Source organism: Atractosteus spatula, chromosome 5, assembly GCF_055471065.1.
Source record: "Atractosteus spatula isolate fAtrSpa1 chromosome 5, fAtrSpa1.hap1, whole genome shotgun sequence".
Classification (NCBI taxonomy): domain Eukaryota; kingdom Metazoa; phylum Chordata; class Actinopteri; order Semionotiformes; family Lepisosteidae; genus Atractosteus; species Atractosteus spatula.
The window spans coordinates 41,074,868-41,097,625 of NC_142710.1; the positions used below are offsets into that span (position 1 = coordinate 41,074,868).

General features: G+C 41.2%; 2 protein-coding genes across 2 annotated transcripts in view; both read left to right on the forward strand.

Moving 5' to 3' along the window:
* Positions 1-6,153: 6,153 nt before the first annotated feature.
* On the forward strand, positions 6,154-12,739 carry chchd1 (coiled-coil-helix-coiled-coil-helix domain containing 1). Its single transcript, XM_088915157.1, has 3 exons — positions 6,154-6,413; positions 7,088-7,206; positions 8,162-12,739. The coding sequence occupies exons 1-3, from the start codon at positions 6,278-6,280 to the stop codon at positions 8,273-8,275; spliced, it is 369 nt and encodes a 122-aa protein (XP_088771283.1). The 5' UTR covers positions 6,154-6,277; the 3' UTR covers positions 8,276-12,739.
* A 2,225-nt stretch (positions 12,740-14,964) lies between these two features.
* LOC148835090 (neurotrypsin) overlaps positions 14,965-22,758 on the forward strand; it is a 29,907-nt gene continuing 22,113 nt past the window's right edge. Inside the window, exons 1-2 of the mRNA XM_088917362.1 lie at positions 14,965-15,610; positions 19,916-19,958. Of these exons, the coding sequence (XP_088773488.1) occupies positions 15,539-15,610; positions 19,916-19,958 (115 nt within the window). The 5' untranslated portion in view covers positions 14,965-15,538. The remainder of the gene's footprint in view (positions 15,611-19,915; positions 19,959-22,758) is intronic.

Below are 22,758 nucleotides of genomic sequence, written 5' to 3' on the forward strand. Positions count from 1 at the left end.
ATGTCTCCCATCCAGGTACTGACCAGGCTCACCTGCTGAGCTTCAGTGGGCTGTCAGTTATGAGCTGTAGAGTGATGTGGCTGCTGGCGGTGAAGAGATTACTCTGCTTACTAATCCATCATCATCAGATGTACCCATACTTCCCCGTACCTCTACCTTTTCTGTGTGTCCATCCATCCATTTTCTAACTGCTTTATCCAATATAGGGCTGTGGAGGAGCAGGATCCTGTCCCAGCAGGCACCGGGCACAAGGCATATATGTAAATATGTCTCTGCCTGCAAAAGATGATGCACCAATAAGGATCAAAGTGGCCACAAACACCCTGGAGCTAGGTCTTTGATTTGTAACCAAGTACTGAGTGTTTTGTGCATGACACTCAGATCTTTCTCAGCTACCCTACCAAACAGGGCTTAACGTAGAGAGGAGAACTGAATGCAAAACTAAAATAAGTAAATGAAGTAAAATGACAGAAAAATGATGACAGATGATGGAGTAAGATGATTGGGAAGGGACCTGATTTAATGCAGCTATGAAAAACCCTCAAAGGCAGTGAGTAAGTCAACCCACCTGAATTATTTAGAATCCACAAGAAAAACACAACGTCACAAAGTGAAACTGCAAGCAAGTGCAGGATCCACTTCCTTGTCCAAAGGGTGAGTGTGGAACAAGCTAACAGGTCATTTTGTTAAAGCCTGTTCACTGGAATAGTGGAAGAAATAGGGTAATGAAATCCTTGGATCAGTTAACAACTAACTACCAAACAGATGAGAGAAATACGTAATAGGTTAATTCCATACTGAAAGGAGAAGAAGGAAAACACAATGTTTAGGCTGAAGAGCCTTCTTCAGGTGTGAGGAAGAAGGCTGAGATGAGAGAAATGTCCTCTTGTGTGTAACTGTTTTTATACTTTACTTTGTTTATTTGTTGTTTTTTTTACTCTTTTAAACATTTACTGCACCTTGTGTCCTCCCTTGTTTCGTAACCCTGAAGTCCTGAACAGAGTCCTCACACACTTTTCCAGGGTCAAAACCTTCTCTGAAGACCTGGTTCCCAGCCCCAGCCCAAGAAGAACACTGTCTGCTGGTTTCTATTCCAGTTGGGCTCTAAACTTGAGGTGTTGACTGATGATCTAATTGACCTGTTTACTTATTTAGGTTTTTATTTATCTTGTTTCTTTGGGCAAACCTGAGTTTCAAAACCACCCTACATTCCAGAAACTGTTTCCAGTAATTTCAGCACACAGTGTTTTATACTCTTCCCACCTTGTTTGACACTATTTCTGACTAGACAGCTCTTACTAGTTGATGATCAGGCGATGATGAACAGATAATGTACAACTGGGAATGATCATGTATCAGACACTTCCACAATGAGCAATAGTCCTTCTGCAGAAGTCTAATTGTCTATATTCATTTATAGTAGCTCTGAAACTTAGAAATTGGTACAGGGTACAGGGAAATTATGAATCCCATTTGATCTCCTAAAATCTCAAAGCAAATTTACAAATATCCTCCAAACAGATAACTAAAATCACATAGCCTGAGATTAAAACCTCATCTGAAACAAAAAAAAAGAGATACAGAGTTATTCCATGGCTGGGGTGTGGAAACACTACTCTAAAGTCAGAAGAAGGTCACTGTGCTTTTTGGTTTTCAATATATCACTCTGACTTATGGCAGGGAGAAACCTGCATTGGCCTGCAATCACTTCAGATTAAATATTTGAAAAGCACTTGATCTAAATGTAGAGTACATTGCAGCCTGAGAGAATAATTAAATGAATGCAGCTAATTAAGCAATTAGACCATTTAAGTAAATTGGAGTTCAGGCAGAAGAGAAGCTGTCGAACTTGTGTCTTTCTAGGAGGTCACACTGACAAGTGAGCTGAACTGTCTTCATTTCCCTCTGGCTACATTCACACCTGACCTTATGGTCTGAGAAATTTGGGATAGTGGTGTTGTTTCCTTGTGTATATGTTGTGCATCTCTATATGCAGAGTTTCCACTTTTATTCAATATAAATACACCATCTGCCTTAATCATTTCTTAATTCCTCTCTTCTTTCTAGTTAGTAATAATCAAGAAGCACCTTTTAAAAATGGTGACAATCTCAGTAAAGAAGTAAAGATAGGATATATGGAATCTATAGATATGGACCTTATATGTACATTATACACATACAGTGTAATGGTGACATTTACATTGCTGCTTCGCAGTGGTTTACATTGCTGCTTCGCAGTGCTAGAGCCCTGGGTTCAATTCCTGGGGTTCTATCTGAGAGGAGTTTGCATATTCTCTTGAAGTTTGTGTGGGTTTTCTCCCCCAATCCAAAGACATAGTGGTAGGTTAATTGGCTTCTGTAAAATTGGCCCTGATTGTGAGTGTGTCTGATTGTGCCTTGTGATGGACTTGCCTCCTGGCCAGGGTATACCTCACCTTGCACCCAATACAATTCCTCATATAGACTGTGGGCCACCCAAGTTGGATAAGTAGTTATTGAAAGATGTGTGATGATGTGATGTATTTGAATACAGTATGAGTAATTATTCAGCTGTTGATTATAACATTTGCATTATAGAGTGAGCGTAAGCAAGTTTTTCAAAATTATCACCTGAAGCTGTGCAACATATCTTTCACAGGTTCTATTTTGTGATTTCTTGACCACTCCTGTCACACACATTTGAAGGAACAAGTAATAGGTTTATTCCATGCTGAAAAAAAGAAGAAAGAGAACACAACGTTTCGGCTGTGGAGCCTTCTTCAGGTGTGAGAGAGAGAGGGCAGTAGGCAAAGGTAAAGTAGCGGGAGAACAAAGGTTGGGAGGGAGGAGGAGTGAGAGGCGGTTTAGTGAGAGAAGCGGGCAAGTGGTCCAGGGAGGAAGAGAAGGTATGACGAAGAGATCTAGAAAAAGATTTGGAGGAAGGCATAGTGGGTCGCAGCAGCTGTAGGCAGTAGTAGTTCAGGTGGGTAGCTGCGTCAGCATGCGTAGGCTGCAAAGGAGCAAGTAATAGGTTTATTCCATGCTGAAAAAAAGAAGAAAGAGAACACAACGTTTCGGCCGTGGAGCCTTCTTCAGGTGTGAGAGAGACAGGGACCCACTATGAGAGAGACCCATGAGAGACACTATGAAAGAGACCCACTATGCCTTCCTCCAAATCTTTTTCTAGATCTCTTCGTCATACCTTCTCTTCCTCCCTGGGCCACTTGCCCGCTTCTCTCACTAAACCGCCTCTCACTCCTCCTCCCTCCCAACCTTTGTTCTCCCGCTACTTTACCTTTGCCTACTGCCCTGTCTCTCTCACACCTGAAGAAGGCTCCACGGCCGAAACGTTGTGTTCTCTTTCTTCTTTTTTTCAGCATGGAATAAACCTATTACTTGTTCCTTTGCAGCCTACGCATGCTGACGCAGCTACCCACCTGAACTACTACTACACACATTTGAAGTCCTTCCAGGCAGGCTGGCCAACTACGCCTCCAGATCTAAATTTATGAGTTTTTTATCCGAAGGAATATTTGTGATGATTTGGGCTTCAGCCTCCCAGTCCAGGCGGATGTCCACGTTATCATCAGCCAGGGTGACCACCGGCCAGCTTCATCTTTCGGAGAGTAGAATTCATCCATGTAACAGCTTCGGTATGGAATGGAGCAGGCATGGGACTCAGTGAATGGGGTTGAACAACACATTTATTAACTCGAACCGGGGAAAGGTACACACACACAGGGACAGGGGTTACAGCGCTGCACCCACACTAACACACACACACACACACACACGAAGGGAAGAGGCTGTCTCCCAGCCTCTGCCTCACTACACACAGTCCCGTAGTCCTGCCCCCAGGCGCTGTTCTCAGCCCACTTGCGTGCGCATGACTAAAGCGCCCCGCGTGGTGCTACATCCACATGCATGCCGACTGCAATTAACTGTAGAAGAGGTATAACTGAACAAGTTAAAAATAAGCTTTTATGTTTAAAGATAATTTCCACAACATCTCACATTGTGTAACATTTTGAAATATTACAATCTTTTGTAAAAAGTCAATGCATATACACTGTATCTATAAATACGTGCACTGTAGGTAGCATATACTGTATGGACCCTGGATTTGGACAACTGCCTCAGATACAGTACATCTCTGAGTACCTGACCCAAACCCTAAAGCCACTGCACTAAAAACAATGGTGCATGGGGAGTCTAAATGCTCTCAAGAGTCCTGGGGAGGGAAGTAACTGTCTTGTTACTGTATATGCCCTGACACCTGTTACATTACATATACATACTTGAAAGGCACAGAGAAGGAAATATGGGTGGAGACAGGGAGAAAAAGAAATGAAAGTCAAAGAGACAGTATCCCTAGGTAACCAGATTTTTTTGTCCTTTATTACAGGAAATTTAGTTCTAAATTCACAATTCCAATGTTGTATACATTAGGGATATTTTTTTTTCAAAATCCTGTCAAATTAAAACCCGAACTCCTGATAACTGTAATTTCCTAAATTTCATGGGTACTTCCATGCTCATGGTTTATAAACATTAGCCTTCTGTATGATCATGCACAATCAGTCCTGCATGAAGCACAGTCGAAATCCTAGGTTTGGATTCTGTTGTGTTGTCTCCATCTTCTGCTTGTTGTTGCACTGCATTTGTATTATCTATGTCAAGGCTGCTCAATTTAATGGGGCTTGGCTTTGTATACGGCTCTAGCTATGACCATGAAAGCCTGTTTTCACACTTCATTAATCCTAGCTGGCAATCGTGCTACCCTGTCACAACAGGCATCACAGGGGTCAGTTCATCTGCTGAAAGATCTGTGATTCTCCCCTGAGTAGAGGTGCTGCCTGAGGCTGATTATAGCGCTGGGTCTCAGACGTAGCAATGCAGGCAGACAGACACACTGTGTAGAGAGTTCACATTCAGCGAAGGTTAAATCTCTGACTGTCAAAAGACCTAAAAGGGTATTTGAAAGTTACAAAGTCCTTCTAACTCATAAAGAAATGTTTAATTATCCCCTTATATTCTCAGTCACTTTTAGATTTGTGGGTGCTGATACAGTATAATTAAGCTTTGGGGTTCAGTACATATAGTACTCTTCAAAGGTGTAGCTACACAATGTACTGTATCTAAGAACAGAGAAATAGCCTACACCTGTATGTGATTCTTCTCCATTGTAATCCCCAGAGTCACCCTTCCTAAAATACCCTTATCATCTTTATAGAAATACCCTAATTCTTTATAGAAACATTGGTCATCTATAGGTTTATATGTCATCTACATATACTGTAGGTGACATTTATCCATTCTTCCATTTCATGTTTCCTGTTTCATCCAATAAAGGGTCACAGGGGAGCCGGAGCCTACCCCCACAAGCAGATTACACCCTGGACATCGGTCCATCACAGGTCAGACGCACAGATACAAACACACTCACACCAGGGCCAATTTTCCCAGAAGCTAATTAATGTACCAGTATGTTTTTGGATGGGCAAGGAAACCCAAGCAAACACAGGGACAACATACAAACTCCATGCAGACAGCTGGGTGCACAAGTGAACCCCAGGCCCCCAATGCTGCAAGACAGCAATGCAAAACACCGACTGAACTGTTCCCTCCCGAAGGAGAGTATTTTGAACAGCTCTGCATGTACATTGAGTTACATGTATATATACAAAACTGTTCTGGGTATATTTGAAAACTTTAAGAATCTGAATGTGATAATTAATTTTAGAGTTTGATGTAATGTTTTGCAATATGGAGCAAGAACATATATTTATAATTAATCTGTTACTAATAACAGATACATATACACTACATTCACTAAACAAGGCCCAATGTTGCTCTCCTTTGTAGTTATTATAAAATGGAAATACAATACTACTTAACTCCATAAAAAAGCATGAAAAAATCTAGGCATAAAGCACAATTGGTATATGTAAAACTCTTATCTTGATGTCTTTAGATTTGTAAATCTCTGGCAACATATTGTTACGAGCCTTGTCTGTTCTATTTTCTGTTTTGGATACTGTTTTTCCTCTATTTGTATTAACTGCTGTTCAATAAAACCTATAAAAAAACGGGGTTTCTTTTTTCGGTTTTACGACATTGCTGTAAAAACCTTTTCACCATGGCAACCTCCCCGCTACCACCCTGCTATACGGCACAAAATGGCGCTAACCGTGTGTTAGGAAAGTAGTGAAACTAGAGGTCGCTTATGACATTGATTTTAAACGTGTTCCGTGGTTTTTGTCAAGTGAATTAAAATTTGTATTAGTCTGTGACCGTTATGGCAGCCAAAGGGACCGGACTGCAGGTCAAAGTCCGCCGTCTCTTGAGTAAAGAGATGGGGAAGCCGGTGTTAAAGCCGAACAAGCCCTTAGCCTTGAAAAACGAAGTGGCCAACAAGAAGATGAGACAGGGAGGTGAGACTGAAATCCAGAGTACTGGTTTTCTTATCGTTGGTGAATTGAGCAGGCAGTGACTGTGGAAGTCGTTTAAATTCATACTGTGTTTTATTTTCTGCTGGGAGGGGGTAGAATGTTTTAACCTGAATTCTGGTTAAAAAATGTATTATATTGTACTGCTTAAAAATCGGTTCTAAGTTAGCAATAGTAATAAGGGCGTCGTTTTAGTACTTGTAAAACTCATTCGAATTGGTAATCTAAATAAATTATACTGGTAATACAAAAATGAATTTTGGCAGTATTATTCCACATTATGACAGCATATAGAATTTCAAGTGTAGGAGAACTGCTATATAATTGTAAATATTAATGTCTAAAGTGGGCCTGCAGTAAAATATTTAAATTGAACAGAAGTCACATGCACCCTTTTATCTGAAAATTAACAGAATTTCAGCAGAGCCTTGACATTGAAATAATATACCTGTATCGAGACACTAAACACAGAATGAAAAAAATATTCCACTCTTTTTGTCCTGTAGAAGTTCAAAATGCTGATACCTGTATCCCAGATCTGGAAGTATTGTTGGAACGTTAAGACAGTTCCACAATGCAGGGGATGATCTTTATTATACTGGGCCTGTGTAAGTCCAGGGTGCACAGGACCTCACTGTGACAATGGGATTGTGTTGCAGAGGCCTCCTGTATCACTGAGATGTCGCTGCTGATGGCTTGCTGGAAGGAAAGCAACTTCAGTGATGCTGCCTGTTCCAAAGAAGTGCAGACCTTCTACCAGTGCACAGCGCGAGCACAGGTAATAAGTCCTTGCATTTACAAGGCTTTACATATAGATTGGGATTGTAGTGCAGCACCTAGTGCAGTCTGTGCGGCTTTCATTACACACCAGCAACCCAACTCTACTGCACCAACAGCCATGGGGAAGATGAAGTGAGAAATTGCTGCACCATTTGAATTGTACTTTAGAGATGCCAGATTGTCTGAGACCAGAGTGTTTTTTTTTGTTTTTCAATATATTTTATTACTTTTTCATCAGTCTAACCAAAACAAAATATAAAAAAACAAAGCCAACCATACCCCCCCCAATCTTTTGCCCTTGAACGACAAACAAAAAAGACTAGAGTGCTAATCAATAATATAATTTCATAGGAAGCTTTAATATAATTTAATATTAAGTTCTTGAGACAAAACTGAAAACATTTGTCCGAACTGTAAAGAACAGTTGACTCTTGACACATTTAGCAAAATCATGGAGATTTACTGCATAGCCCTTTTTCTAAAAGCTTCCTGAAAATGGAAACATCATCAATAATAGTCTGTGTGGGAAAGATTCACACATACACTGCCATGCTTCCTCGTAGTTTTTCAGTGTTACTTGTTCACGTTTCTTTAGTTCTGTTTTTCATTTCTCTTCATTTGTCTTTATTTCCTCTTCAGTTCCACAGCAGTGCAAGCTTACAGGTGAAGGTTTGCATTCTGTATGAATGTTCAGGTTACGGTACGCAATAGTTAATAACTTAGCTAGACTGGCTTTTCTTTAAATCACTTAGGTAAAATTGGAAAAGTATAAAGAAAAAAACTTCATTCTTGTTTCTTGTGGAATTGTTTGTTTAAAAGGCATTAACATAATCCTTTTATGAGTCTTGAAGGTGTGGCGAAGATTAGTCATCCTGTGAAACATGCTTTCCATCAGTAGCAACAGTTGCTTTCCTGCAGTCACCTGTTTTTCCTCTCTGTAATTCTCCTTGAAGGCTGAGAGGAAAGCCGAACAAGGAAAACACAGGATGGGCCAAGGAGGACGCCTTCCCCCCAAACTGGCCAACACTCTCCTGAAACGATACCCCAATCTTCACATGGAGATCTAGAGTTCAGGAACCAGTGGCAGGTAGTGCCTCTGAAGACATATTGAACCACAGGGTATGGACTCACAAGCGGGTGCTGTCCAGCAGGTGAAGAGATGCCAGAGGGGTCAGACACTCGCACCAAACCTCTGTCCTAGACTCTACAAGACCCCCTAACATTTCTCTCACCCAGGGGATGATACCACACATCTGAACTGCATTGTGGAGGGCTTCATGCAACTGCACAAAGAAACAGGGCAGAAGTTCAGAATCTGCATGGATTTTCAGTCCCGGTGGAATATGTTGATTCCAATTTTGAAAATAAACCATTGCTCTTTTTTTGTCTTTTTGAGCAACAGTTCAAAGTGAACTGGTAACACAAACAAAGTCTGCATTGCTTTTGCCATGTTTTGAATTATGCTCTGCACTCAGTGTTTTGTATTGTGTATCAAGCGTGTCAATTACAAATTGCAACAACCTTGAATGATATGTTGATATGTCATTAATTGTTTCACAAATCTCTGAATGGATGCTTTTTAGACCTTCCGTTATAATTTACAGTCTTGAAAGTCAAACTTTGCATCAGAAAAACATAATTATTCATTGAGAACATTCTAGGAAATGTTGAAGACTACTTCATTGCGTTGACTAACTGGTCTCTGACAGGCTTTTTAATGTAACATTTTATTTACTTATTATCAAGCACTCAACAAAGAATATATTGTTGTCGTATTTCTGTATATCTTGAAATAAACATACTGATTAGGGTACTTCAGCATTAACATTGACAACCAAGCCAAATTCGCAAGTCTCATTTCCTGAACAGTTTTCATATGGTTACTTAACATTTTACAGTTTGGCCTGTTTTGAAATATCTATTCAATTAAGTTGACTGGATTGCAAGAACGACTTCATTAAGCCCACAGACCAAGTCTAGGGTAAACTTCCTCTGTGTTCTTCTGATAACTTGTATTAAAAATAAGATTCAAATGGCTGTGTACACAAAACTGTTAAGTGTATGGGCAAGGAATGAATTTCAACCATGTAGAGAGTTAATCAGAACAGCATTAACACTGCCAAATATTTCATTGTTGCTGCTGAGTAAATGAGATGGATTTACAGAGCCACAGATGATTGATGATGGTTTCTCTAATTGAGTGTTCTGTTACAGCAGGGACTAGGTCATCACATTACAGCACAGCTATTTGTGAATGGTTTTCAAGACGCAGCACTGCTGTTCCCGGATAGAATGTAATAATAATGTGGAATTAAGGCTCAGTGATGTGGGTTTGCCAAGGTTTGCTTGGCTTTTCTTATTAAAAGTTGAACTATTTTAAATATAAATTTCAAAGGATAGTTAATGTTGTTTTTAATTTAGAAATGTTTCCATAAGTCTTTAAGAATTGCCTTTCCCTACATTTTGTTTGACATTTTGTCAAGTCAACTTAACTGTGATCTAGTTACTCTTTATCATATACATAGTTCAGCACAAATTAAGCGAATACCTACTGGAGCACTTTCAACCTTATCTAAACTGTAATCAGTTGTCTTTTTGTGAAAAGGGGATAACAGTGTTTTCGTAACTGAAATCAAAATTCTGATAGTTCTAGCCGCTAGAACCATACGACAGGGATAAAACTTAAATCACCATATGACTGCAGTAACTGCAGTTTGCATAATTAGGGCTATGAGGAATGACATAACTGTATAGTTTTAATACATATAAAGAGAGAGAATTTTTTCATATGGGCCTGCTGATAGAGTTTTACTAAGAAGTTTTCACGGCTAACAGGAACGCTTTTGTTTTATATTAATTTAGTGATGTCACTGCAAGAAGAAAAATTCAGTGTTCAGGAATGGAGATCAACAGGCACCTCACCAGTTGTGAAGAGTCAGACATTTCTGTGGTCCTGTGAGATTTTTATTACTGTGATGATGATTAAGGAATAATATGAAAGTCTTGATGATTTGCTTAGGTCTGTTTATACAGATAGATAATTCCTCTGCTGAATTGCCTCCTTACATATGAAGGGGTATGTTGAATCACCCCGCAACCCTGTTTTACAAGTGAAAATGGACTTTTTCATTTGTTTGGCATTACTGCTGCATCGCTGTGCTACGCCTCCATCTGTCTGCCGGTCTGAGATTAAATTGTCTGCACTTTGCACCCATCCTTACAAGCCTTCTCTGGTTAAGCACTGGGCACTCTGTGAAAATTTCATTATGAAAGGCTACTTCTAAAATGAAAGATGATCCATCCTGAAAGTAGCTTTGTTCTTCTTTACTTAACTGTCAAAGTGTTTTACTGGATTAATTGCCTGGAAAACATTGGTTATTAAGACCTCTCTTGTAGATTACAGTGACAGTGTAATACAGAGTTTGATATCATGAGGTAACATTATACAAACTTTCCATTATATTCATCCCGATAGCTTTTTAAACCTTTATCTCTTGATCGGAATGCCTTCTGGTGCATGGATGATCGCCACAGTTCTTGCCTTTTGTTTTCATTAGGTAGATTTCCCATGGGGGAAAATTAATCAATACTCCTTAGCTAAACTGTGTAGCTAGGATGCAACAAGGGAGTGTGCACTGATAGACTTATAAGACTGCTGCTGTTCACATACAGTATGTGCTCTTTGCTAATAATGCTGTGCTTGTTCTGGGGGGTATTAAAATGTACTACAGCAATCGTCCTCTTTGGATGTGTTGGTGATAGCATACATCTGCTTGGATGCTTTCTAAACGTTTTGGAAAACTTTGGCTCTAGTGTTTCCAATGTAACGAACTAGATTATATAGAGAATAGACAGGTTATATATAGAATAAAGGAAACTCAGTTCCCCTTGATTTGCTCATACTGCTTGATTATAGCAGTTGATGAAGCTTAATAAGTTTGTCCATCTGGTGAAGATCTGTATTTTGGAAAATGGCATGCCAGTCTTGATGAAAGGAGAGTCAGAGGGCTGGTTTCTTGCTCAAGAAACAAGTCTGACTTTCCTGAATGGTCGGAAGTACAAAAATGACACTGGGCTTTCAGTTGTGATTGTGAGCGTGCATGTTATGTCTGCCCTTTTCTGTTTTCTGGCAAGCCCTTGATTGCTGCCTGATGTTTCCTGTTGGTGAATTCGGGAGCTGGGAGAGGAGTTCTTGACTGAGGAAGAGCCTCGTCGGCTGCCTCCCTCTCCTACCTTTGTTTATTTATCTTTTCGGATTACTAATGGTAGCTGAAAATGACCAGATCAAACAGGAAACAGTGGGCCGTCGCAATCAACTCGGCAGAACTGTCTTTTAATGGTGTACGTCTCTGAAACGGATAACTACTCTTGAACACAACTCTGGTTTTCACAAGTTACATCCGCACTTGTGGTATACGTTATCAGCTTCCTGTGTTGCGTTGCACATCAGACCGTATTGTGCACAGGGACAAGCTGTCGGATACAATTCCAATACATTTGTGTCTGCTGAATACTAATACTGCTACTACTACTACTGCTACTGTGCTACTTCTAGTCCCTGTTGAACCTTCTAATTTTAATGTGTAATCTAACATTGTCATTTTTATGTAAGACTTTCTGTAGTAATACTGGTAATACTGTTTTGGGGTAACTTGTAAGCCATACATTAGTACTTTATTACTGAATAACCTGAGTGTTATTGAATGAAACTAAAACCTGTGTAAAGCGTGCTTTACCACTGACACATAAAATATTTTTTTTTTATAAGTGACAAAAGATGATAAATACCAAGCTCTGCTCAGGGCTTATCACTCATTTGTGATATTCTATATGAGTGACAACTAGCATATGACTGAGTGACAGTCACAGCCTGCAGATTACCCCTTAGGTAATATTGTCCTCTTATTTAATATTTTGTTTTTAGAATTGGCTATTAGTTCATCAACATTAACAAGCTTATATAAAAACTCTTCATGAAACAGCCAGTCCCCCCTCCCAGCACAGAATGTCAGCATAGCGCCAGTGTCAAATGTCCCGTCTCCACCTCCAATACTCCAGAATGAGAGTGAACGCGACCTTTCACCTTTGGACTTGGAATGTGTTGCTCTTCAGATTTGCTAGCCAAAAAAAGTGAACACAAGTGCAGCTGAGGTTAGACTTAAATTACAAAACTTGGGGATTACTGATAAGAGCATAGGCAACATGATGCATAACCTAGGCTCATCTTTGAAGGTCTGGTAAGAAAATGGAAAGCAACACGTTTGTTTTATTATCTTTGCTTTGATGGTTTTGTTGTTGACTTTATGTAGAAACAATTTAGAAATTGTACAAAATTGCAACCCCTGTTACATTTTGTACGATTAGCTCTGTTATCCAACTGGGAATAAGTCGAGAATTATTTGAAGCCCTTTCATAAATGTTGATTTTTATTATTGTATTTGTTCTTCAGAAGTCAGGAAAACATATATCGAGTAAGTGATTTCTGCAATTTCCCTCACGGGATCAATAAAGTATCTATCTATCTATTTGACTGGAGCCTGTGGTGACATACAGTCTGAGAGCCCATGTACATGCTGTGCATATCTCTGCGAGTCCGTGTCTGTGAACAACTATCACAGATGAACTTCTAGTATTGTGTTATTGGATCCTGCAGTGACGATGGTAATTTCAAAATGTAAATATTTTTACAAGTTTCTCGAAAGTATCTTGGACTGTTCACAGGGTAGGATTTCTTTTGCCTTCCCCCTTAATTCGCTTAATTTGAAAGAAAGCCTGCATTACTAACAGAAGTAGTTTGGTTTTCAAAAGCATTTACCAGGTCTACGGTCAAATACGGCTACCACAGCACATGTTCGGTGCGGCACAACAAGACGAAGCGTGTTTCCATTTTATAATGAAGTTGACAAGTTGACTACAGTACATAATATGAATGTCGGTTTTAAAATACAATAGATCGAGATTTATCAGTATTTTATTTCTTTTTGCAGGGTTTAAATGTAAAGTTCAGTTATCTGCCCGTAATCCTGAATGATTGTAGGTTTTGCGTTCTGTGTATTTTGCAGTATCATTACAGTGTATGCAGACGATGCAGACCTCGGAGGTTCAGTTTTGGATGTGGTTACTTTCCTCTCTGCTCCACAGTATGCGCCAGCCGTAATTGGTCTGTTCCGCAGTAACGGTGATAAGCAATTCCTCCACGGCATTCCGACACTCCCAAAACAAAACTTGGAACCGTGACAGGGGTTACATAAACTTCATCTGCTTGTGTCCCAGCGCTGCCGGGGTACCGCACGTCTGCTGGATATACAGTAGCTAAAATGCTATCGTAGCGGAGACGTGTTTGAAAGATTAGTCTGGTGTGTGTCACAGTTGTATTACCTTGGACTCTTAACTTAAGAACTAGCAATTTAGAGTGGCAACGCGGAGTTTTGACAGGTTACAATTAATATTACTCTTAAATGCGATAAGTATGAGCGAAGCAAGCCCCCTTTTGAATATAACCTACTATTGCTATTAAGCCTAGTGAGCTGTCAAACTAAAACTACACTTTGGCACTACTTTGTGGTACTTGTACCCTCTGATGGCATAATGATGGTTCAGCGTCATTAGTAGATGAACGCCTAATATACCCCCTCTCATGAAATGTTAAGCTTTTTCTTAACTCCGATCGTTGCCCCCGGCTTCGGAATGTGCTTAGTTGTTAATTGCCTATTCCGGAGAAATAGGTAATGAGGCGATTCTTCCACGCAGCCACTCCCCAAACGCAAGGCTCGGAATCTCGACAGTGGCCAGATAAACATTTAACAGCAAGATTAGGTACCAGCGCAGCCAGAGCATGACACCACCCTGGCTACCCGCTTCTGAATTGCTGTGTGAGCCTTGTACCCGACTCGTTCCCAACGCACCGGTTATGGTTGCCTCAGGGGCGGCGTTTACAGCGTTCGCTCGGCGCTGGCTGGAAAACAGCTGCTTCCACGGCGCACGGCGATACCTGTGAGAGCTGTCAGCACACGTCCACGTGGCCTCTCTGCCGGTTCCTGCCTGCAGATCAACAGCAGGCACTCAGGCACATTCCCCAGGCAAGGGCAGGTTCATTAACACCTTGCAGTTGCATTTTTCCTCCTGTGTTGCGTCTACGGCGCACGCCTCTGGGTAACTCCGACTGCAGCTTGCAAGTCACCTGGGCTGTCTGTCATTCAGTCACACACAGACGGAGGCGTGATGTAACGCAAGCCAAATCGCATGCTTGCAGATTTATGGTGTAACACACAAGCAGTAACACATACCCTCGTAAAACGTTTAGCTCTGGGGTTCGATGTAAAATATTTTTAAAGGAGCAACGGCTATATATAGCAGAATCACGTGTCTGTGGTGAACTACAATTCTTAAACCTGACTCGTATGTACACTAAAAGACACATTACATCGGTTTGTCTCGGTAAAAGAAAAACCCCAACGGACGCTACCCCCTCTTTCACAGCAAGGTTTAATATCAATGGCCATACTCGCACAGTTTCAACGTGTTGGTAGTCCCCATTCACTCACTGGGACACGCTGTCTGACACTTTATACACAGAAGGAGCGGGGCGGGCCGGGTTTATTTTCATTATAATGAAACTAGGTTACAACAATGCTTTCGTCCCGTAGGGAGCGGACACTGGTGTGAGAGTGAGAAACGGGGGGAAAAAAAGATCCACCCATTCTCTGTCACAGCCTATCCTAACCGTTCGGACCAATCCAGTCTTGAAAGGCGAAGTGAGGGATTCAATTTAATGTCTTCGTGCAACGTTCTTTTTTCTTACTGCAGCTGCGAGGGTCGGTGATATGTGATCCACTCCGCGGAGCCGCCAGTGCCGCAGCAACGCCTATATAGGCTAGGGCAGCACAATACGTTCCGTGTTGGGGTTCGTGTGTTTATTCTCGTTACGAGTACATCAAGCCAGATTGACAGGAGCGGCGGCGGCCTGCTGTTTCAAGCAGTGTCTTATGTCAGTGACACTTCTGCACGGGAAGCCACACGAAGGACGGACAGATCCACGGCGGCTGCGAGAGAGAGAGAGAGAGAGAGCTTGAACCCGCGGGGTTTAACGTCAAAGAGTTCTATCGTCTGAAGAGCGCAGCTCAGCCGCGCTGAAAGACATTGTCAACACCGGCGCTGAACTTGAAGGGACGAGAATGTGCTGGTGCAGTGCGCGGCTCCTGCGCGGACTGTAGATCCATGCTATACAGAAGACCCTTCACACACTGGCAGCTGTCATGGGGAGTGTGAGGTGCGATGGGTGAACCCCCCTTCCCTGCGCCGCTGCTGGAAGACCGGACACTTCGTGCAGGATGGATGTAGAGGCGAAGGAAATATCTGCTCTAATAATTGCATGCTGCGTCTGGCTGGTGGGTTGCGCCGAGGTATGTGATGGTTTATGTATGTATGTCTGTAAAATATTTGATTTTGGTTGGTGTATATTTTAACCTACGTTGGTTTTCACTTAAAAATTAAACTGGGGGGTCGTTTGCAAGTTTCTGTGCTATCCATTTCGATATTAGATCAGGAATCTGCTTTAATGACTCGTTTAATTATGATGGTAGGGATTAGCGTCTTCCTGTCTTCATTTATCAGCTGTTTTTTTAGATTATTAGGCTATTGCTACTTAGAATTAAAGGTCCGAACCCGTTTTGCTCGAATAGTTGCTTTGCATATGCCAATTTCTGAAACATTTCTTAAAGGAATGCGGTGCCTTCTTATTTTTAACGGTAACGCTTTGATTCAGCTGAATAGCGATCAGATTTTCTGCGACTGGAGTGGGATTGTTTGAATGCACACAAATGGCCACACTCCTTCACCCAAATAAACCGAAAGGATACAGCGCACAAGAGGCTGGTTTTGTAAAGACACACCTTCAGTGTCTCAAGGTCCAAGGCTTTCAAAGGAGTTTATGATGCAAACCGTTTGAATCAGTTCACGGTTTAGTTCTGGATTAAGTCAAAGTCATTAGGGCACAGAGAAATATCATTTACTGTCATATTTTGGATCGAGGTTCGGACTGTGCAAACGCCATTTACCAAATTCATTATGATCTGCATGTTCCTTTTATTATTAGGTCATATACAGTGCATGTATGGAAAATTGAATATATGATTTAAACGCAAGGTTACGTTATAAACAAAATAAAGATGATTACGTTTTAGTTTTCAATGAGCAAAAGCAAAAACAAAATTGGAATAATTAATTTCTGCTACCCCGTTTAGCTGCTCTCTGCCACAACCATAACGAGCTGAGACATTTGAAAGATGACATTTCAATTGAGATTAGGGATGCAGACTCCTAACTGGAAGGTTGCAGGTTCAAATCCTGGGTGTGGCACTGCTGCTGTAGCCATGAACAAGGAACTTTGCTCATCAGCTTCAGGAAAATCCCCACCTGTGTAGCAGAGTAAAAATGTAAGATGCTTTGGTGTCAGCCAAAACAATTATTAATAATAATCACATATGATGTAATGAAGTCACAGATGACTAAAGCTGCAGTGCAGCTCGAAACAATTGGAAAATCAATGTGCAGAGAGCTTGAGGAGAGAACTGTATGGCTCATTCTTCACTGTAACTCCACTGGTTCAGTCTCTGAATTCCTGGACAAGTGACTGTATCCTATTTTGAGATAAAGTTGTCTCAATGTGATGGCAGGCCAATGTGTCCTTGTCGCACTAGGAAAGAAAACTGCACAGCTGAGGAGTGTGTATGGAATTTTTGTTGAACACTCTTACTTTTTGTTATTGTAAGGTTTTGGGAAGCACACATACAGAGAGTTTGAGAACAATATTCTAGAGGGTAGCATTTGTCGTTATGTACTAATTGCTTAATTACTAATCTGGATTACTAATTATTTTTACATTGTTAAACAGCTGTTTTCTCTTTATTAACTGGTTTAAGATGATGCCCTTATCCAGGGCAACTTACAAAATATACAGTCATACATAAAATAAAATGCAGACAAAGATATCCTCATTATATACTAGGAATGCTCTGCAGCTGTGTGTGGGTGGATGTGGGATGTGTCTGAAAATCATTTTATGGTATGTATTTGCAAGACTACTTAAATTATGGAAACGATTCCACTGTAAAATATTTGCAGTCATTATATAAAAATGCTTTTGTGAAAATTCAACATATTTGATGTGTAAGTAGTGTATCCCAGGTTGATACATCAGAGAAACAGTTCCACAGTTTTTTTTCCTTTAAAAGGAGAAGACTTTGAGTTCCAATCACACTTTGGCATCAATGCGTGCAGTGCTGTATAAAAGAGAAGACCTTTGTCTGTTTTGGTATTTAAAGGTATTAGTTAATCTATACCTAGAATCTGTGAATAACACCACCTTTGGTCCCGAGCCTCTCTGTACATGGTGTATTTAAAGATTGAAACAAGTGTGTGTATGATAATAACAATATAAATGTTAAAATACCCAGAACAGTGACAGGCCTTTACATTTACTGTACTGTCTGTGTAATTTACTGTCTGATTGCCATTACCTAGGCTTAGAGCTACATGGACTATGGATCAAATAATCAAGTGACAGAAGACATTAAATTACATACTGGATCTGCTGAAGAAGGATGGCATGATGGTGCAGTGGTTAGCATTGCTGCCTTGCAGCGCTCGGGCCCTGGGTTCAATTCCTGGGATGCTATCTGTGTGGAGTTTGTATGTTCTCCCCATGATCACATGGGTTTCCTCCCAGTCCAGAATCATACTGGTAGGTTAATTGAGTTCTGAGAAAATTGATCCTGGTACATGTATGTGTGTGTTTATGTCTCTGCCCTGTGATGGACTGTTGTCCCATCCAGGATGTATACTGCCTTGTGCCCATTGCTTCCCGGGATGGGCTCTGGCTCCACCACAGTGCTGTCTTGCATAAAGCAGTTAGAAAATGGCTGGCTGGATCTGTGAAAAAAATTATGTAAGATATGTATAGATACAGATGGAAAAACACACTGCAGGAATCTCTCTTGAAAGCACATCAGAACTGCAGAGTCTTCTAAATCCTGCCTGTACTCCTTTGTTAGTTTTTATGAATGAAACAAACCAATTGTATTGAAATACCTTAAGAGGTCAGGATCAGTCTGTATCTCTAGTGTGTTCCTTGTCTTTCGCATTTTTAAAGAGCCGTCATTTATTGTTAAGGGAAGCTAGATGGTCAGCTTTGTCTAACTTTCAAAGAGAATTATTAAATGATCAAAAATGAATAACCTTTTCCTGTTATTTAGACTGCAACTGTAACTGTTCGAAATTAATTACAAATATGTTTTTTATAATTGCAAGCTTGAAAAGGTTTTGTATTTTTAAAATAGTAAAGCCAAATCATTCATCAGAAACATTATATTGGTTGCAGTTTAGTAGAACTGTGTGTACTCTGCGCAAAGGAATATAACAGAAATGAATAAACCATTTCTCAGTTCTAGTGTGTTTTGTTAATATAGATACACCTTGCAACTGGGGATACAAACTGCAGTATATTCCCTAGAGAGATGTGTTTGACCAAGATATTACAAGGAATTTTACTTCTTTATGAAAAATAATATTTCACAGTTTTCTTTTCCTTGAACATTAATACTGTTTATTATATAATGCAAGTAAAATCAACAGATACTACTAGTGATGGACCTCACCGAAGCACGTTACACATTAAAATCAAAACAAATCTCAGCCCTGCCTGCCATCACTGGCTAGTGGATCACTTACCTTCTTCTTGGTGTTTAATTCAGATTTAAATGTCTCTAGTCAATTTCATCGCGTATTATTTTAAACTCATTTCTGGTAACTGCAGTGTTAGACCACAGATCTAGACAGTGTGTGTCAGACACACCTGAGCTGAACAGAGAAGTATTAGTTTAATGACATACTTTCCAGAAAAGCAGTATATTGTGCCAAATTCTTGAGCCCTGTGGCAAATGCTTATTTGCTCAGATCACCTTGAACTTTTGAGATAACTGGAACACTGAACTCTTTTCCATAATCAGGGTCCTGTACAATATAGAAGACATGCATTATAACAGGATTGTAAATTACAATATAGTCACTCAAGGCACATAATGCTAACATTATACAATTCTAGAAAAAGTACTAAATGTGGAGTATTGAGTCTTCCATCATGTCCTTCTGTGTGCCAGTACTCCATGCAGATCTCTGTAGACCAGCAAATCCTCCTAAACAATAGCTATATCCACGATGTCCCTCTTGGATCCATGGTAGTGATGCAGCATCCAACTCAGATGGTGCCCAGCCGGGGAATGAGAATAGGATAGTTTGGACAGAACAGATGTATCTACCCGGAAGGCCAATACTGAGACACACAATAGCATGTACAGCAGCACTGATGTAACGTGTGAGTAGGCTAGGCTGAAGGAATAGGTTTTCAGGCTGGATTTAAATCCTGAGATTGACTCGGCATCCCGTATGTAGGCTGGCAGACTATTCCATAAGCTAGGGGCCCTGTAGCCTGTAAATGGTGAATTAGGAAATAAACTGGGTTATTTTAGTTTTGTATTAAATTAAATCCTTACTAGGAATAAAATATGAATACGTGTATGCCCGAAAAGCAATGTTCAGTAATTGTTATTAGAAGGGATTAAAATGTGCTGCCTCTTATAGCCTGCCAACCAGCATGAAGGAGTTTCTCCATTTTGAAAGAAATCTATCTGGGTTTCTGTGTCTCTCTGCAGGTGCTTTCGGAAGACAGCTACTTGAACACGGTGCAGAGTGCAGGTGAGCCACCGCAGTCCACCAGATCATGCCTCCTAAGGCTTCAGTTCCTTTTCATTTACACGCAAAACTCTCAGCAGACTTTGGATTGTTGCTTGAATGTGAATGGGCAGTTGTCTTTCTGCCCGTCTTCTGTGATAAACCCAAGGATGTTCCTTGAAGTTCTTGTCACCCTCTCAGATCTTATCCTAGTCCCAGCTGTTGGGAATCTGTGCACAGCACTGATGCTACTTTCACACTGGCCCTGATGCAAGATGTTCATGTGGCCGCACCCCCCTGCTTACCTTTCGCTGGGGAAGAGTCCCCTTGTAACTGTCCTCTTTTGGGGAGGAGGGGGCACAGTATACATTCTGCTTTCCAAGCAAGGCAGGTTTATGGACTTGGAAGCCAATGCAGCTGTATCCTTTGTGTCCCACCTGCCACATGCCCTGTCAGCAGAAGGACTGGACTGTGTCTGGTAGTTTTGCAGTTTTGTCCATGTCTTCTCAGCTCCCGCTTTACTTTTAAACATTTTCCCATGATGTGTGCCTGCCGCACCACACTTCTGTATGTGATACCGTGGTTTAACAGCATTTTTAGTTTCACAATCAGGGTCCTGTACAACATATGAGACATCTGCATTGTTTAAAACTGAACTGACCAGGATTGTAAATTGCAATATAGTCACTCAGGCACTCATGAGACTAAGATCTAGTCTAGTTTAAGCATATCAATTGACACATATGGTCAGATCCTGTGGAATATACAGTCTTTGCAATCTGTTTTCACAGATGTGTTTCCCACTACCTTTGTAAAACACTTATCATCATGCAGCAAGCTGCTGTCCAACTTTTACCGGTGAAGCAGAAAAGCAGTCTGTTAAATAAGCAGGTGTCCGTATGGAAAAAATATGAGCCATGCAACCTTATGCAGGTTTTTACAGTTTGTAACACCTGGGATGGATCAGAACTGCTCTGCAAGACTGCAGCTTTTTTATTTCCCTTCGTGGCCTCTCGCGTGATGCTGAGGTGGCAGTCCTGTCTGGGCTCACGTACTGTAGGTGTTGAGCTTGGGGCGGGACAGAGCCAGCCTCCCATCCACACTCCTATTACTCCCGAGTCATGCTGAGGCAGGGAGTGCACAGGCTCCCTGGCTCCTCTCGGAATTCCTTGTCAGGCTCTTGCGCATGGAAATGAGGGAAAGGAGGTAGGTTTGCAAGGCAAGTCTAATTCTGTTGCTCAGAGCCTGGGAGATCCCCTCGTGTTCTGGATGGTGGAGTGAGCCAGAACATGCCAGCAGAGCTGGATTGCAACATGATTGTCATCACAGCACGGCTGCAGCCACATCACCTGTATGGCTTTGGAAAGGTCAAAGCAAGGTATTGTTCAAGGTATTGATCAGCTTCTTTTGGAGTCTTTACCTAAGCTCTTATAAAGGCCATGCATCAGATAATTGTGTATTTATGCTTATTTAACTCCACATCTATCAATGCAAATATACCTCTATACAGGCTGACTGTATAGAAGAATTTGCAGTTTATTAAACCTGGGATGAAACCAACCCTTTTGTATGAAGAATCAAATTTTTATTATTGGTATGATTAGCGTATTAATGGCCCTGGTGTGACTATGCGCATGTCTGCATCTGTGTGTTCCCTGTAAGGGACTGGTGTCCCATTCAGTGTACCCTACCTTGTGCCCGGTGCCTGCTGGGATAGGATCCTGCTCCTCCATGACCCTACATTGAATAAAGCAGTTAGAAAATGGATGGATGGACACACAGAAAAGGTAGAGTTACGGGGAAGTATGGATATATCTGATGATGATGGATTAGTTAACAAAGTAATCTCTTCACCGCCAGCAGCCACATCACTCTACAGCTCACAACTGACAGCCCACTGATGCTCAGCAGGTGAGCCTGTTTAGTTCCTGGATGGGAGACCTCCTGGGAAAAACTAAGGCTGCTGCTGGAAGAGCTGTTAGTGGGGCGAGCAGGGGGTGCTCACCCTGCAGTCTGTGCGGGTCCTAATGCCCCAGTATAGTGATGGGGACACTATACTGTTGCAGTGCTCCCTGGAGAGACAAAGAAAGGCGTCATGGCCATCCACTGCAACCAAGGAAGTCCACTGGACCCAGGCTTCTGAGGTCAAGAGAGTGGGACTGCACCAGTGCAATGGCTTTCCCACTTCAAAAAGCTCTCCCACACAGGTTTCTTCATGCAGCTCATCTTCCAAACAGATGAGCTGCACAAAGTACAACTGTCATCGTTGGAGAACCATCAATCTCTTCACCAGGAAAGATCCAGAGAATTTCACCTTTTAGGAGGGATTCTGACTCAGAGGTGTTCAGTCCCATAGATGGCAGCTTCACATTACTGGCTCACGCACAGACACCACATGCCTGAACTGAACATTCATAAAGTCATTTATACATAATAACTCATGCTGGCAAAAGCTCATCAATCTTTTTCCCCAGTGATCTCTCTCTCACCATCCTGTATTGAAAGCCTCCTGTCTCACCATCTCTCTCGCTTTTTGAACAAAAGAGAGTGGATGAGTGTGGCACTTGCGTCAGAGGTTCCTCTGGGTTCTTTTGAAGGAGAGAGCAGGGCTGTGTGCTCTTCACATGAAGCAATACGGCTTTTTCTGGAGCATACGTTGCGGAAATTCTGCCACAGAAAAGAGAGAGGAAAAGGAGGAAGGAAGGCAAAGAGATTATATCAGTGTAGATCTTTAAATGCTTTTAAGTTTATAAAATTTACAGACTTTTTAAATCTCAAGAATAAAAGACAAGATCTAGTTTCCTTTAAGTCCCAGGGACTAGGA